General features: G+C 40.3%; 2 protein-coding genes across 2 annotated transcripts; both read left to right on the forward strand.

The window, feature by feature from the left end:
- Positions 1–230: 230 nt before the first annotated feature.
- LOC131883106 (uncharacterized) lies at positions 231–1762 on the forward strand. The gene is made up of 2 exons (XM_059230457.1): positions 231–575; positions 644–1762. Exons 1-2 carry the CDS (start codon positions 299–301, stop codon positions 1627–1629), a joined length of 1263 nt encoding a protein of 420 aa, XP_059086440.1. The 5' UTR covers positions 231–298; the 3' UTR covers positions 1630–1762.
- A 6908-nt stretch (positions 1763–8670) lies between these two features.
- On the forward strand, positions 8671–12386 carry LOC131883431 (uncharacterized). The gene is made up of 3 exons (XM_059230907.1): positions 8671–8938; positions 9970–10275; positions 10746–12386. Exons 2-3 carry the CDS (start codon positions 9999–10001, stop codon positions 11222–11224), a joined length of 756 nt encoding a protein of 251 aa, XP_059086890.1. The 5' UTR covers positions 8671–8938; positions 9970–9998; the 3' UTR covers positions 11225–12386.
- Positions 12387–14411: the final 2025 nt, after the last annotated feature.

Below are 14411 nucleotides of genomic sequence, written 5' to 3' on the forward strand. Positions count from 1 at the left end.
CTAATGCAACCTTGTTTTTGGGAATCTCGGTTTAAGACCACTATGAAACCAACTTGGCCAATTTTATGGACAGGGTTGCACTTCAAGTCTGTGTTTTATAAATGCCTCTAATGGCGGGATAGAAGTTTCTGCTAGTCATAAAACTCTAATCCGTATTATTTGTTTGCGTTTCAAAATGATCCAAGAATTTAAAAGATAACTAATCTGACGTAAATACCGCTGGAAACGATAAAACAATAAAGTTGTACTCGTTATTCGTTCATTAGTTCCCCAAAGGCCGAAAGAGTCTCCCTCAGCTATGATTAATCATCAGAAAATTAGGAATTGTGTTATTTTGGCATGTCTTTTTGGCACGGCAATTGCCTTTGACTGCCAAGGTCAAGAGGGAATATTTCCAGATCCTGAGAACTGCCAAAACTTCTACCAATGTGTGTACGATCGGCCTCCATTCTTGAACTCATGCCCCCCTGGAACGCTCTTCGAAGAGTTGACACAAATTTGCAACTTTGCTGGAGCTGTCGATTGCGGAGGGCGACCTTTACCCGATGGGGTCACAACTACCACAACAACACCAGGTAAGATCCCTACCCTTTATAACCTTTATTGTCATTCCACTTAATACTTGGACAGTTATTTTCTCAAGGTAACACTGATCCAAATGTGACAACAATGACTCCGACATCAAGCACCACAACCACAACCAGGTCTCCCAGCCCTCCTGGTCCAAACCGATTCCCAAACAAGGTCTTGGGCATGTATTTGGCACTGGCTGATGAGGCCGCTGATGGAGATTTTGGCACCGACGCCGATTGGGAGCCTCGACTCTATGAATATCAACAACAAGGCTCCAACGTACTGTTCTTTACTTTCATCAATCCAGCTGACATGAGAGTACCAACCTCGTTCCAAAAGTTGGCTGCCACTCGAGGAACAGGAGTAGAGGGTGCCATTCCTAGTGACACTTTGATCTTATTCGCTATCGGTGGTTACTTGTACAGTTTTGAAACTAACCCATGGGATTGGCTCACCACCCAAGAAAAGGCCGAGGCCATGGCGATGCAAGTGGCTGAATGGCCAGCCATGTACGGATGTGACGGGATCGATTTGGACATCGAAGAAGGAGCCGGTTCCCGACCCGAGGCTGGTCCCAATTTGGTCCACTTCATTCAAAAACTGCGGCAGCTTCAGCCGGATATTATTATTGGCCAACCTACCTATGGCTTTCCTCAGGTTCAAGCTGAGTCTGATGTAATCAATGAGTCATGGAATGTGGATGGATCAAACAATAATCTTGCTGATTCTATTGGAATCATGACCTATGAAGGCACACAGGCTCTTAATTATGTAGATAACTTCGCTTTGGGAAGTGAACAATGGGATGGTTTCCCGATCTTGGTGAATGTGCCTACTAACAGCATTATGGTGGGATGTAAGGGATCAGCTAGCGCTTCAACCATTATGGAACTGGCTCAAGAGAGCCTGAATAGAGATCTTTTGGGGGTCATGGTGTGGTATGCTTCTGTGGTCAATGGCTTCCGCTACGAAGCAAGTTGGGATGGGAGCTTCAGTCCGGAATCTGCCCAAGGATATGTTGATGCTCTGAACTTACTTCTGTCTAACCAAAAATAAAAATTACGAGCTAAGTACCCTAATTGATTCGAGAGACAATGAGAAAGTGTCAATAGATTTTAGTCCCAAGTTATCATGGTTTTGTAGTGTTGACTTTTCAATAAACGTTGATAATTCATGATCATAAAGATAACGATGTTGTAAAGATTATTTCATTCTTACATAATATGACTATTTCTAAAACTTAAAGCAGAATGTCGAGTCTTGAACCCCATATTATGTGACAAAACCTGCACATTTAGTCCTCAATAAGCACAACAATGAGATGTAGCGGGAATGCCCTTTCCTTCGTAGACGAAAAAAGGAGCAATTTTTTGTCCCTTTGCAAGAACAACCATTAGCAATGATTGAGTGAACCGCTATTTTTTCATTAGCGCTACCGGAAACGAGCTACACTTCTGCAAAAGCAACGATATTTGTAACGGAACGGGCTTGTAGCCGTCCAGTTACTTTCCTTTTTTTTGAAACGAGGAAAAGAAAAACTGTTTAGAGCTGTCCTTCCGATCTTTTTTAACTGTATTGTTTTAAAGGCAGTTGCTAATGATTGGAATAAAAATAGTCCCGGGAGGTTGCTAATAGGATTATCATCAATTTACATTTTCTTTTTGAAATTACTAGTTGTATGACGAAAATCTGTAAGTTAGCCTGAAACCCTGATTTTCCCCGCGTAAAACAAGGGTTGCCCATTTGATGGAAACTAGCTTTTTAGTCTACAAAGGGAATGGCTGGAACTTTTGCTTTCCAAATATTTTGGCAACATTTGTTTTGAATATTATTTGATCCCTTTCAATTGATCACTGTTTTTACCCCAAACTTAGGTCAGTTACTTTTGTGTTTCAGGAGTCCTTCATTTTTAATCTTTTGGTCTGTTCTATTTCTGTATTTGTAAGTGAAGTTTGTTCCAATTCTTGTCGAAAGAGCTACGTGGAACCAATGAGAGGTTGAGAGATCTCCAACATGTAAACTTATTGGAAATAAACTATCTGTGTGACGTCAGCTGAATCAGCTGTCAATTTAACAGTCCTCTCAAAATCCCAACTCTTCGTGTACGTGTTTTATTCAGCTCCCCGTTATTATACATGTTTATTTGCGAGAATACATCTCAAAGGAGATTACATGGTTGTTAAGCAATTTTCCATCATCAATTATCGATTAAGATCTCGGTTATAGATATTTCATATAGTCCGCACTCGAATTAGAGTAGTTATCCTTTTCTAAACGCTTCGAACCGTTTCATTCAGAAGTGCCAGATGCGGCGGTTTTTCGAAGTTCGCGGCGGGAAAAAATCTTGATGGCGTGTTGGCGGTTTGGCGGATTTGGGGTCCGCATTTGACTAATTATGGCGGATTTCACGCTCAAGTTGGCAATGAAGTAGAAAGAAGACAAAACGCAATTGCTCAATCGATGTATTAGTTACTACGTTATTGCCAGCCACGTTGTGGTGGTTTTGTCCTGATATGCCTGGACGTCTCTGATGACCATTTGAAGCATCAATCTGATTAGTGAGCCCCTTGAAATGAGCAAGCCCATCAGGGATGACGCTTGGGAGGCAAAGCTATTCAATGTATGGAAAATAGAATAAACAAGGTCGCTCGGGCGACAGGCCTTTGATTTTTTTACTTTTTGCCAAGTCTGCGCAACGACTCATCCTGTTTTTACCAAGCTAAACAAGGCCTAATGAAAACATTATTCAAAAAATATTTCTTTGTGGTCAAAACATAATTGACTAAGGTCTGCTGTATGGCCTTTTTTTAAATTTAAGAAAAATAGAAAGGTTGGCTGTACTCAATTCTTTTAGAAAGAACTTGAGTCCAGACTCATTGACAGGCTGTCGAAATGGTGCAAATGCATTAATTTTTACTTTTTATTCTTTTTCGCATTTTCTGCATCATTTTGGTATCTTCACCTTTTTTATTTTGTTTGAAAATAAGTTCTTTCCCTTGATTTTGCCTGTTTTCCCTAAAAAAAATCCTTAAAATAAAAAAATTCTGATAATGCCAAAGACTCCTTTAGTACATTCAACCGAGGCCAAATACATGGCCCTTTCTAGTTCCTCTCAAGAAGCCATTTGGTTGAAAAACCTTTTGATGAGCATAGTGCCCTGTATTAGAAGCAGGGTGGGCAATTTTGAGAATTAGCGTGACTTTTGGACACAAGTGGACAAAAGTGTCCAAAAGTGGACAAAAGTGGACAAAAGTGTCCAAAAGTGGAACAAAGTGTCCAAAAGTGGACAAAAGTGGACAAAAGTAGACAAAAGTGAACAAAAGTGGGCAGAATGTGTCCAAAATTAAGTACAATTGTGCAAAAGGGGATTGACAAGCAAACACTTTTAAACCCTAAATCATGTTATTTCTTTACCAAATCTAGATGTGAACCAGAAATAGAATCAGTAATCAATAAAATCTAAGCTTTCTTCAAACACATAAATATGAAGTAACAACTAGCCTTTTCACTAACGTTTTTAATTTCCAAGATATACACTTAACGAAATTCGTTATCTTGATACAATACAGCTTTATAAAGTCAAAACAAATATCTTTAATATATTTTGAATGTTAATAAGTCAAAGCCACACTATAATCAGGGCATTTGGTGGCTGGGTAATTTTAACAAAGATAAAAAAAATAATTTCAAAAAAGCTTAAGAGCTGAATATCAAATATCCAATAATACTTCTCATATTTGTAATATACATAACATATTTATAAGGAGTGCATGAATTACACTTTTATAATACATCTAAAAACTAAGATATATGTTTCTTTAAGAAACATTGGGAATCTCATTTCCTGACATCAGCGCATCTTTAAGAGTTAAAAATATGCCTAACAATGTCTCAATTAACTTACTTATGGAAAAACCATAAGTATAGGAAAATATGTCATTATTAGATTTTAGCAATTCGTAGAAATTCAATTTTAATATTAGTACTTTTTAGAAGAAATCCCAAATGACTGATGATTTTAAGTAAAACATTTTTGCAAAAAGTTAATAATGTTGAATAAATGAAGCCAGATAACCAGAATATAATGTTTAGCTATTTCAGTTTTTGAATCCTTTGCAACAGCTTCATTCTACTAGAGGGAGACTTTGTTCCCTGCTTGCTTTCTAATCTAACGTAAGAAAAAAAGAGTTAAGAACCTGTCTTTCAAATACCTTTTTTCGATCGACCATCATTCAATCCTCGATAGGAGATGGAAGTGTGACTACTGAATTAAGAGGGGATAGGATGACATCTGATGACTTTGAACACTGATTGACAATTCCAGGCCCCTTCATACTCTAATTTGGGGTTATCCTGTGTCAAAATGAACCACAATCAATACATTTTTCTCTGTGATAAACCATCATGGATCGAATGAGTTAAGTTCTTTACTCGCTGAAAATGGACACCTTGGTTGGAAGGGCTGGGGAGGATGCTGTCGTCCATGAAATATTTGCTCTTTGGCAAACAAACTTTAAACATGTTCAAATCGAGATATGTTTGTGAAATGCCAAACAATGTTTGTCAAATGGCTAATTATTTGCCGAATTATTTGCCGTGTAGACGCACCATAAGCTGGAAGATATTACTGCCATGATAACGTAAAGGTTTAGGTTTGACAAAAAGGCAGCCCTGGTTTGATCGAAGAAAAATCAGGGTTACTTTTTGTGACTAAATAACGGGTTTCAGACATTCCGTTAGTGATGCCATATGCCACTGAAAATGTAAATTGGGAGCTCTATTCACAGCCTCCCATGATTACTTGTTTGATCCCATCAGTAGCTACGAGTATGCAATATGTACATAGTTGCTTCTTTATTTCAATTTGGAGGTAAAGATTGTTAATAATTTAACTGTTTTAGGATTTGAAAGGTCTCTCAGAAGAGTTAATGGTCTTTTTCTTGCCTTTGAATATATCAGCATTAAGTTGTTCAACTAAAATTGCCTTCTTCAAATCTGACATCTTAGAGCGTATTCTTGTGCTTTTACGTTTGTTTGTCCGCAAGGAGAGAAGCCAGAGGAGAATGAAAATGACTATGGGGCATGTCAAGTAAAGGAAATTCAAGGAAAAACGCGATTTTGGGCATTTTGGGGAGGGAGAACTAAGACAAACAACACAGTCAACTTGCACCATACGCTCATTGAATTTTCAATAATCAAGTGATTTTGAGTGAGCTGTGTTACAAACCCAACAAAATTAACATCTTTGGTGTTAATTGTTGAACACACTATCAAATTGGCTCATCAGCATAATACTATTTGCTGAAACAAGCATTCAAAATGAAATAAATGTCAGAATTCAAGGTATGCACAGTGCGGTTTGGCTGGGCATGTTGTCTTTGGTTTTACTCCATGGAATGACGTCAGTTGTTCATGAACGCATTCACCTGACAAGCCCTATTGTAACCCTCATTAGCAACAACTACATCTCAATGTATGCAGTAGTGACCACCCCATTCTGGCCAAACCACGCCCAAACCGTCAATCTGAGAGAAAACTACAGAAAACATAAAGTGCTTCAAGTTTTTTGTTGTTTGTAAGTTTAAAATCTGCTGATTAGTACAGTTTTCCCAAAAACGGTCGTTCATGCATGGCTCTGAAGGGGTAATGCTACAGTGGGAGTGCCAAAAACCGGAAGGGTGACAGAAAGCAATAGAAAATTGAATTTGCCAATATTTATATTCTAATGCGGTTTTGTCCTTTAAAAACTGTCAATAGGGCCAATACAACGGTATGGCAAAATTAGTCAGAAAAAGATGAAAAACGGTAAGTTATTGCAAAAAAGGCTAAATATAGTATATATAAAAGGCATAAGAAAATACATTTTTTCTTTTTTCATTTTTTAACCTCATGCATTATTCAAAAAAAGAACAAAGAGAAACGCAACGAACAGATTATTCAACTGACATTGATATAATTTTTGTAAGATTAAGTTGTTGCTCTAAAGAAATGTAATTGTGGCATGAGAACGAGCTTTCTATACTAAACCTTACTAGGAGCTAAACTATGGGTTCCATGCATCAGGAGCAATGACAACCCAGTGTGACATTTTTGCTACTTGTCATGTGTTGCCATCATGGCACTGGTGTTGTCAATTTCTTCAGGATTTATTTCATGCTCTTTGTTTTATGAAGGTCGGAAATAGAACAAAACAAGGGAGCAAGGTGTTATGCTAATATTAATAACCTTTATTGCGACTCTTGGTCATGTCAGATTGTAAAATGTATAAAACTGTATGCAGGAATATCATGTACAAAAATTGATTCAAGGATCAAAGAATGAAGGAGTCAAGAATGGTAAAAAAGTTAAATAGAAAGTAATAACACACATAATTTGACTAGGATTTGTTCAGTGCTCATGAAAAAAGTAAACAGGGGAATCACAGATAGTACAAAAAGCATTGTTTGTTAATGAAGGTTTGCTTTTGATTTAGTGTGTGGCGACCATTTTTTGAGGTTCTTTAAAAAGATTGGGTTTTTTAAAACCACCTTCCAAGTTTGCTTCCTGCTTTTGAAAGTAAAAGAACCATTTCAATCGCGCCCATTTTGGGTAAGAAAAAAAAACTCAAAAAAGGAAAAAAAACCACTCCTTTCCCCCTAAAATCGCCAATTAACAAAATTAAATTTAGGTAAGTTGATCTTATCCGCCAGGTCTAATTATGAGGCATTAGCCCAATCGGGCCTTGATTTGCTGCAGGCTGACTCACAAAGAGCAGATCGTCACAGGGTTGCCAGGTTCAAGAGAATTAAAATAGCCAAACTGAGATTTCAATTTAGCCCGATGTAGCCATTCCAATACAATAAAAAAGTCTAGACTAATGTACATAATAATAAGTTTTATTATCCCAAAAAGTACATATAGTATGTATTTCTTATTCCAAAGCAGAAATATCATGTGCTTCCAATTCCTTAACATACATAGCAGAATTGAACATATTTAGCATTTCTTTAGTTTAGTAGTGCAAAGCTGTGACAAACACACTTGAAGAGGATACAGTTTGGAGTTTTGATTTTTGATGATCCCAAAACTAATTAAAGAGCGCAGATCTGAAGAATGGTTTAATCCAGGTCAAGTTGTTGTGAAGACTTTGATTTGATAACTAATAACATATTGTTCATCTGTATCTCAATTTATAGGCAAAAGTGACTCAGGTAAAGGCTCAGGTAAAGGCTCAGATGATGTCCCTAGGGAGGGAAAGTGTCAAGTTTGGAGAAGCTACTATGTCCAGCACTTCTAAAAAAATTAGTCTCAAATTATGACTCAGGTAAAGACTCAGGTAATGACTCAGGTAAAGACTCAAGTAAAGACTCAAGTAAAGACTCAAGTAAAGACTCAAGTAAAGACTCAAGTAAAGACTCAAGTAAAGACTCAGGTAAAGAATTAGTTGACGTCCCTAGAAAAATGTTAAGAATGTTCAAGTAAAGACTCAAGTAAAGACTCAAGTAAAGACTCAAGTAAAGACTCAAGTAAAGACTCAAGTAAAGACTCAAGTAAAGACTCAGGTAAAGTCTCAGGTAAAGAATTAGTTGAAGTCGCTAGAAAAAATGTTAAGAATGTAGAAGTTGCTGTCATGTCCAGCACTTATACTGAGTACTTTAATTTAAAACAGTCCATGATCAAATTTAGCCCAAATTTAGCCATTAATCACTTCAAATTGTTATAGCCACAAGGGTCTCAATTTAGCCCAAATCGAAGAAATTTGGCTATGAGTTTAGCCATCTGGCAACCATGGATCGTCAATCATTTTTGCGTGAAGCATGAGGAGCAGGCTGGGAGCCATCCAGCGAAATTCAAAATGGCGAATATGCTTTAACAAGTGCTCGCGTATGAGCTTTACCACAGGCTTGCCAGAATTAAGGTTCAGGCCACATTTTGTACATTTCCTTTTAAAATTACACTGTATAAAGTTATTGCCAATCATTTTTGGGCTAAAACCCGGCTGTCATTCATAATTCTAATTCATAGTATCACATCTTTATGGTCTAATTAACGTTACACGTTCTGATAACATCGATTTGAACTCGATATCACTTTCCTCTGACCTAAAGTATCATGTATGGCAAGCCTGTTCAAACTCGCGCGAGAATAGTTAGCAGGCTCTTCAGTTAATCTCTCTGTGTACCTACCCGTGGACCGCCCCCTCGGATTCGACCTCGTCGACTGATCCCCTGGACCGCCCCCTCGGATTCGACCTCGTCGACTGATCCCCTGGACCGCCCCCTCGGATCCGATATTTTGGGAGTCAACGTGTGAATTTTATCCACTCTCTGTGCCTTTACTGGGCCCGACCTTATCGGTCCTTATTGGATCTTTGATCCGCTCTCAGGTACGTTTTCAACTTCAATTTTTAAGTCCCAATCGATCTATTCTGTTTCAATTGACGATGGACTTATTTGTAAAAGCAGGGAAAACTAAGGTGTATCTGAAAATCAGTAGTTGAGAGCCAAATTGGCCGACCGAGGTAGATAATCCCTAATGAAATGGCGACTGACAATAGGAATTGATCAATAGCAGTGTCCATAGCTACAAAGTGAACTTGGAATATGTGAAAACTAATTTGAAAGAGTCCATGCCCCTAACTGTCATAACTCATGGCGTAATTGAGCCGTGGAACCATATCAAATAAGGGCGATCTTTCACAATGGTACTTCAGGCATGGTCACCTTTGATACACACATAGTGGCCACACCCAAAAGTGACTTTGTTCACGGCAACCAAAGTTGAGCGATGAATTTTGACACATTTGCATTATAAAAGGCCGTTAAAACTAAGCGCTGTATGAAAGGGAGCGCCGACAATAAACTGCGACATAGTACCTAAGTACAACTTCTTGAATTTTCTGTTTTTGTCAATACAAAATGGCAGATTCGCAGACATTTCCAATGGCTTATTTTGAGCTCTCGATAATTTTGAATATTTTTCTTTTCTAATACAAAGATCAGCCATTTAAGAAACCTGGCTTTTTTCACTCCGAGTTGGCATTTTTGCTTCTCCACCATCTGGCTAAGCTTGATGTCAGATGCAAACAGTCAAGCTCGAGTAAGTTGATCAAATCCAGCTCTGAGGGAGAAAGTTAGATTGAGCTTCTTCCGACTGGCTCATCTATTTTTATTCTTTCAAGCCTTGGTTTAGCTGTGCTGAATCTCTTTTTTGCCATTTCTTGTTGTTTTTCAATTTTTACTTTGTCCACCTAGATTAGACCCCCCCCCCCCCCCCCCAAAAAAAAATCGAAAATCGAACTTATCGTATCATTTGTCGTTGCTTGCAATTGTTCGTTCAGCTCCAAATCAGACTTCCTAGTCATGCAATTTGCTCGTATCAGTCAAAACCATTTGGTCACCATGAAATTCATTCCAGGAAAAAGAACAAAAGAACGTTGATTCATCATGGCAGTGTCCATTTTGTCATGGCGACTTATTGTGACTAACGACGACCAAAACGACAAACGGGTCACCATTAAGGAAGTAATGGAGAAGTTTGGGATCAAACGTCTCGAGGCAGCAGAGATAATGAGAGAATATAGCCAAGAATATAATGTTGAGAAGACGGCGGTGGTGAGTGAGACAAGCGGCAACTCCAAATCACCCATCTTCTCATTGATGGGAGTGAAATGGAAAAGTGATGAGGAACTACTCGGCAGCGCGAAATTGGTGATTTTCACAGGCAAGTGCAAAGACGTCACTGAAACCTCCTAAAACAAAGGCGAATTAAAGAAAACCATTAAGAGTTTAGCACAGAAGGCAATGTGATTACTGGCTTCGGGTTAGGGGCTGGTTTTCAATCAAGAAAAAGCTCAGTTAGTTTTTGGTGATATTTTCAAGTGTAGTTCTAAAAGGACATATGATTTCATCATATGATTTCTGACCTGTTTTGAGCATTTGGTAAGTTTTGGTAAGATTTTAAGAATTTGTGTCCAAACAACCAAACAGAAATGAACAACTAAAATCTTTTGTTAGAGGTTAATACTTGAAAATGTGTTTTCATGTATTGTTCATACATTTTTGAAAACCACTTGAATGTTCCACCAAAACCAATTGGCCCTGTTTCTTCTTACCTGTGCACTTTCAGTCAGTCCTCCTTTCTTTTGTCTAGTGGTGTATGTTTCAAGTAACATTTAATTTAGCTTCTTACAGGTATACCATTTGAATACGAAGCTGCAATGAAGACCTTTGATTCGTCAGTAGAAACTTCCTCGGCTTTTAATGGATCAGTGATGAAAGCCGTAGTAGGCCTCATTGGGACTGTTCCGACAATCCTCATTCTCCTCAGGAGAACCGGAAATCGAATGGCATTTGCCGCGGCGGAAAACGCCCAACTGAAGCCAGAAATGCCAAGCTTTTTCGGAAATTTGGAACTTGTTGTGCCACCGCTGCAGCTGATATCAGAAGGGGGGATGTCGCCGTTCTTGGTGCGTCGGCAGATTCTACGTGCCTATTGGATATGGATGAAAATCGCGAGTTTTCCGTGCGGTCCCCGCATTATTGCCACGACCTGTTGCTATGGCAGGCTGAATCGAGAAGTGTCGCCTTTAATCCGACAATCCGAATTCATCGACTCCCATTTCACTCCCAATCACGGCAGTTTCTCCCTGCCACGTTTCCCAACATTTTAGGACCCCGCTGCTGTGGAGAAATGGAGGCCGCCGGGATCTGGGCTTCACTTTCAGAGTTGAAGAACACAAAGCAGCTTTTTGGATCAGTGAATATCACAACAGAGTTATTCTACAAAACAAAAGAAATTGAAAAAAGCAAAACCCCAGAAGAAAAACTGGCTTTTTTGTTTGGAACCTTTCCACGCATTTTAAAAGACTTGATCAATTTCTTGCAGCTCCGTCGATTTTTCGATTAGCCTTCTTGAAAATTTGGTGAAAGTTTTTATTGGTATGTTTTGATAGTATTATTTTTCGAATGCTATTTCATTCTGACAAAATTGTTAAAACTTGGAACGAATTAACAACATTTACGTGTTTAGATTTGATGTTTTTTGAGGACTTCATTTTATTCAGAGATTTGAGGTTCTCTGTGGATGCTTTGATGCTCAGAGACTTGAGGTTCTCTGTGGATGTTGTGATTCTCAGAGACTTAAGGTTTTCTGTCGACGGAATTTTGTTCAGAGATTTGAGGTTCTCCGTGTGTGTCATTTTGTTCAGGGATTTGAGGTTCTCTGTGGATATCAACTGTTAGTTGTAAGTCGGCAATCAGAGGCATTTTCTTCCATCATAGGGGCTCCTAGGATGGCATTGGGTTCCGACTTTTGTCATTGACGTGGGAATCAACATAGAAGTTGGCCGGGTCTGGAGTGTTCTGTTCGTTCCATTGTTCAAAGGAGGGTGCCGACAGCAGCTCCCTTCTCCTTGTTGGTCATGTGCGCGTAACTTGGGGTTCAGAAAATTGTTTAGTTCTTGAGATTTCCGGTTTAAACGGCATTTTGCTTGGACATTGCCTGGCCCAATGTCCCTTACCATCGCAATGTTTACAAGTGTTACCGTATTTAGCCGTAACAGGTTTGCCTTTGGCTTCTTTCCTCGGTATATCTGTGGCGGCTTGCGAGCCGAACCTAACTCCTCAGGATTCCTCCATGTTCTTGTATCATGTTCAAGTATTGTAATGAGTCAGTTAATGGAAATACACGAATGAAGAAACTTGTTTTTTGTGATCGCTTCATTGGTGACCCCGACGTGAGCTAGTTCAACTCGTACGGTTGTTCACTCCGACTTCCAAACCCTCTAAGGAAGATGCAGATGATGCGGTTGCTCTTTCGGTGGCAGTAACCTCCGTTCGGCTGCCTGTCTTTTGGTCTGAAGGCCCCGTCATTTGGTTTACCCAAGCTGAGTCCCTCTTCACTCTAAAAGGGATCTCACTCAATGACACAAAATATCACCATGTCATTGCCTCACTGGACTACGCAACGGCCAAGCGGGACGAAGACCTCATCACCTCGCCTCCGCCAAAGGGGACTAGATTCACGGTCTTGAAGGAACGTCTTCTTGCCTCTTTTACCCTGTCCTCTTGTCAGAGGGCTCAGAAGCTCCTTCATGTGGCTCCCCTAGGGGATTGATCTCCTACCGCCATGATGGACGAGATGCGAAGTTTGTTGGGCCAGCACGAAACTTGTTTTCTCTTCAAAATTCTGTTTGTGGATCAATTGCCCGAGAGTGTTCGACCCCACTTGGTCCCTCTCCTGGATGTATCTTCCCCGAGGGAGTTGGCGCTGGCGGCGGATAAATTAGTTTCCGCCATCCAGCCTACTGTCAATATGGTGAATAGTGTCAACCCTGCGTCGGGCCAGAAATCAACCAAATCCGAAAGAATCCGCAAATTTCACAACCACTGGGGGGCAAAGGCCCATCGATGTTAAGGCCCATGCAACTTCGGTAACACGACCCAGGCAACATCTTCCAAATTTGGCAAACCCTCCACTCTTCATTCCGTCCAGGGAAACGAGGAACTCGGCCATCAATAACCAATGTTGGTGGTTGCTTATTGTTTGTCTGTGATGAAATAAACAATTTGTCATATTTGGTTGATTCCAGTGCTCAAGTTAGCATCGATGGACGTTTTTCTTGGCGGACCTCGACCAAGTCATTTTTGGGGCAGAATTTCTGGCTGCAAACAATCTGATGGCGGATCTAGCGCGCCAACGTTTNTGAAATAAACAATTTGTCATATTTGGTTGATTCCAGTGCTCAAGTTAGCATCATACCCGTTTCTCATACCATTCGCAATTCTACTCGAGGCACTCCGTCGTTTTCTGCAGCCAATGGTTCCTCCATTTGATGTTTTGGTCGGGTCACGCGGAATTTATTCTTGGGAGACTACCACTATTCTTGGACGTTTTTCTTGGCGGACCTCGACCAAGTCATTTTTGGGGCAGAATTTCTGGCTGCAAACAATCTGATGGCGGATCTAGCGCGCCAACGTTTGTTTGACCCCCTCTCTCAACATTCCATCCCAGGTCACTTGGGCCGGGCCGTCGCCCCGGCACTGACATTGGTACGACGAGCCCCGTCCGACCCCTTTGCTTCATTATTGGATGAATTTCCAGCACTTTTGACCCCTGCATTTAACAACGTTCAACCCAAACACGGCATTTTCCATCATTTACCCACCACTGGCCATCTGGTCTTTTTAAGAGCCAAACACTTAAGGGGTCCCAAACTGGTGGCCGCCAAAGCCAACTTCCAATGCATGTTGGACATGGGGATTTGCCGCCGATCTCGAAGCAATTAACGTCCGCCCTTCACGTCGCGCCCAAGGCCGATGGTGCTAGGCGGTGTTGTGGAGATTTTCGATCTTTGAACAACCGAACTACACCTGATAGATATCCTGTGCCACACATCCAAGACTTTGCCGACGGGCTCCATGGAACGACTGTTTTCTCGAAAGTGGACCTAGTTCAGGGGTATAACCAAATCCCTATGGCTCTGGCGGATATTCACAAGACCGCCAGTATCACCCCTTTCGGTCTTTTTAAATTCGTCAAGATGCCGTTTGGGCTGCGAAATGCGGACCAAACATTCCAGCGAATGATGGATTCCATTTTGGGCGATCTCCCCTTTGTTTACGTGTATCTGGACGATATTTTGATAGCCAGCCCAACTCAGCGTGACCACCTAATCCACCTGCGAATCCTCTTTCAACGACTTGCCGACAATGGTTTGGTCTTGAATTCCAAAAAGTGCGAGTTTGGCGTTCCTGAACTGGCCTTTTTGGGGCACAAAATCTCCGCCCGTGGCATTTCTCCTTTGCCTGATCAAATACAAAAATGATCGTATTCTATCACAGATTCATCCTGGGCTT

Source organism: Tigriopus californicus, chromosome 7 (assembly GCF_007210705.1).
Source record: "Tigriopus californicus strain San Diego chromosome 7, Tcal_SD_v2.1, whole genome shotgun sequence".
Taxonomy (NCBI): Eukaryota; Metazoa; Arthropoda; class Copepoda; order Harpacticoida; family Harpacticidae; genus Tigriopus; species Tigriopus californicus.

Bases quoted from the DNA above. Each gene is read 5' to 3' on its own strand.
- LOC131883106 (XM_059230457.1), top strand. From the start codon at position 299: ATGATTAATCATCAGAAAATTAGGAATTGTGTTATTTTGGCATGTCTT. The intron at 576-643 runs GTAAGATCCCTA...TATTTTCTCAAG, and splicing joins AACTACCACAACAACACCAG to GTAACACTGATCCAAATGTG.
- LOC131883431 (XM_059230907.1), top strand. From the start codon at position 9,999: ATGGCAGTGTCCATTTTGTCATGGCGACTTATTGTGACTAACGACGAC. The intron at 10,276-10,745 runs GCAAGTGCAAAG...AGCTTCTTACAG, and splicing joins GAAATTGGTGATTTTCACAG to GTATACCATTTGAATACGAA.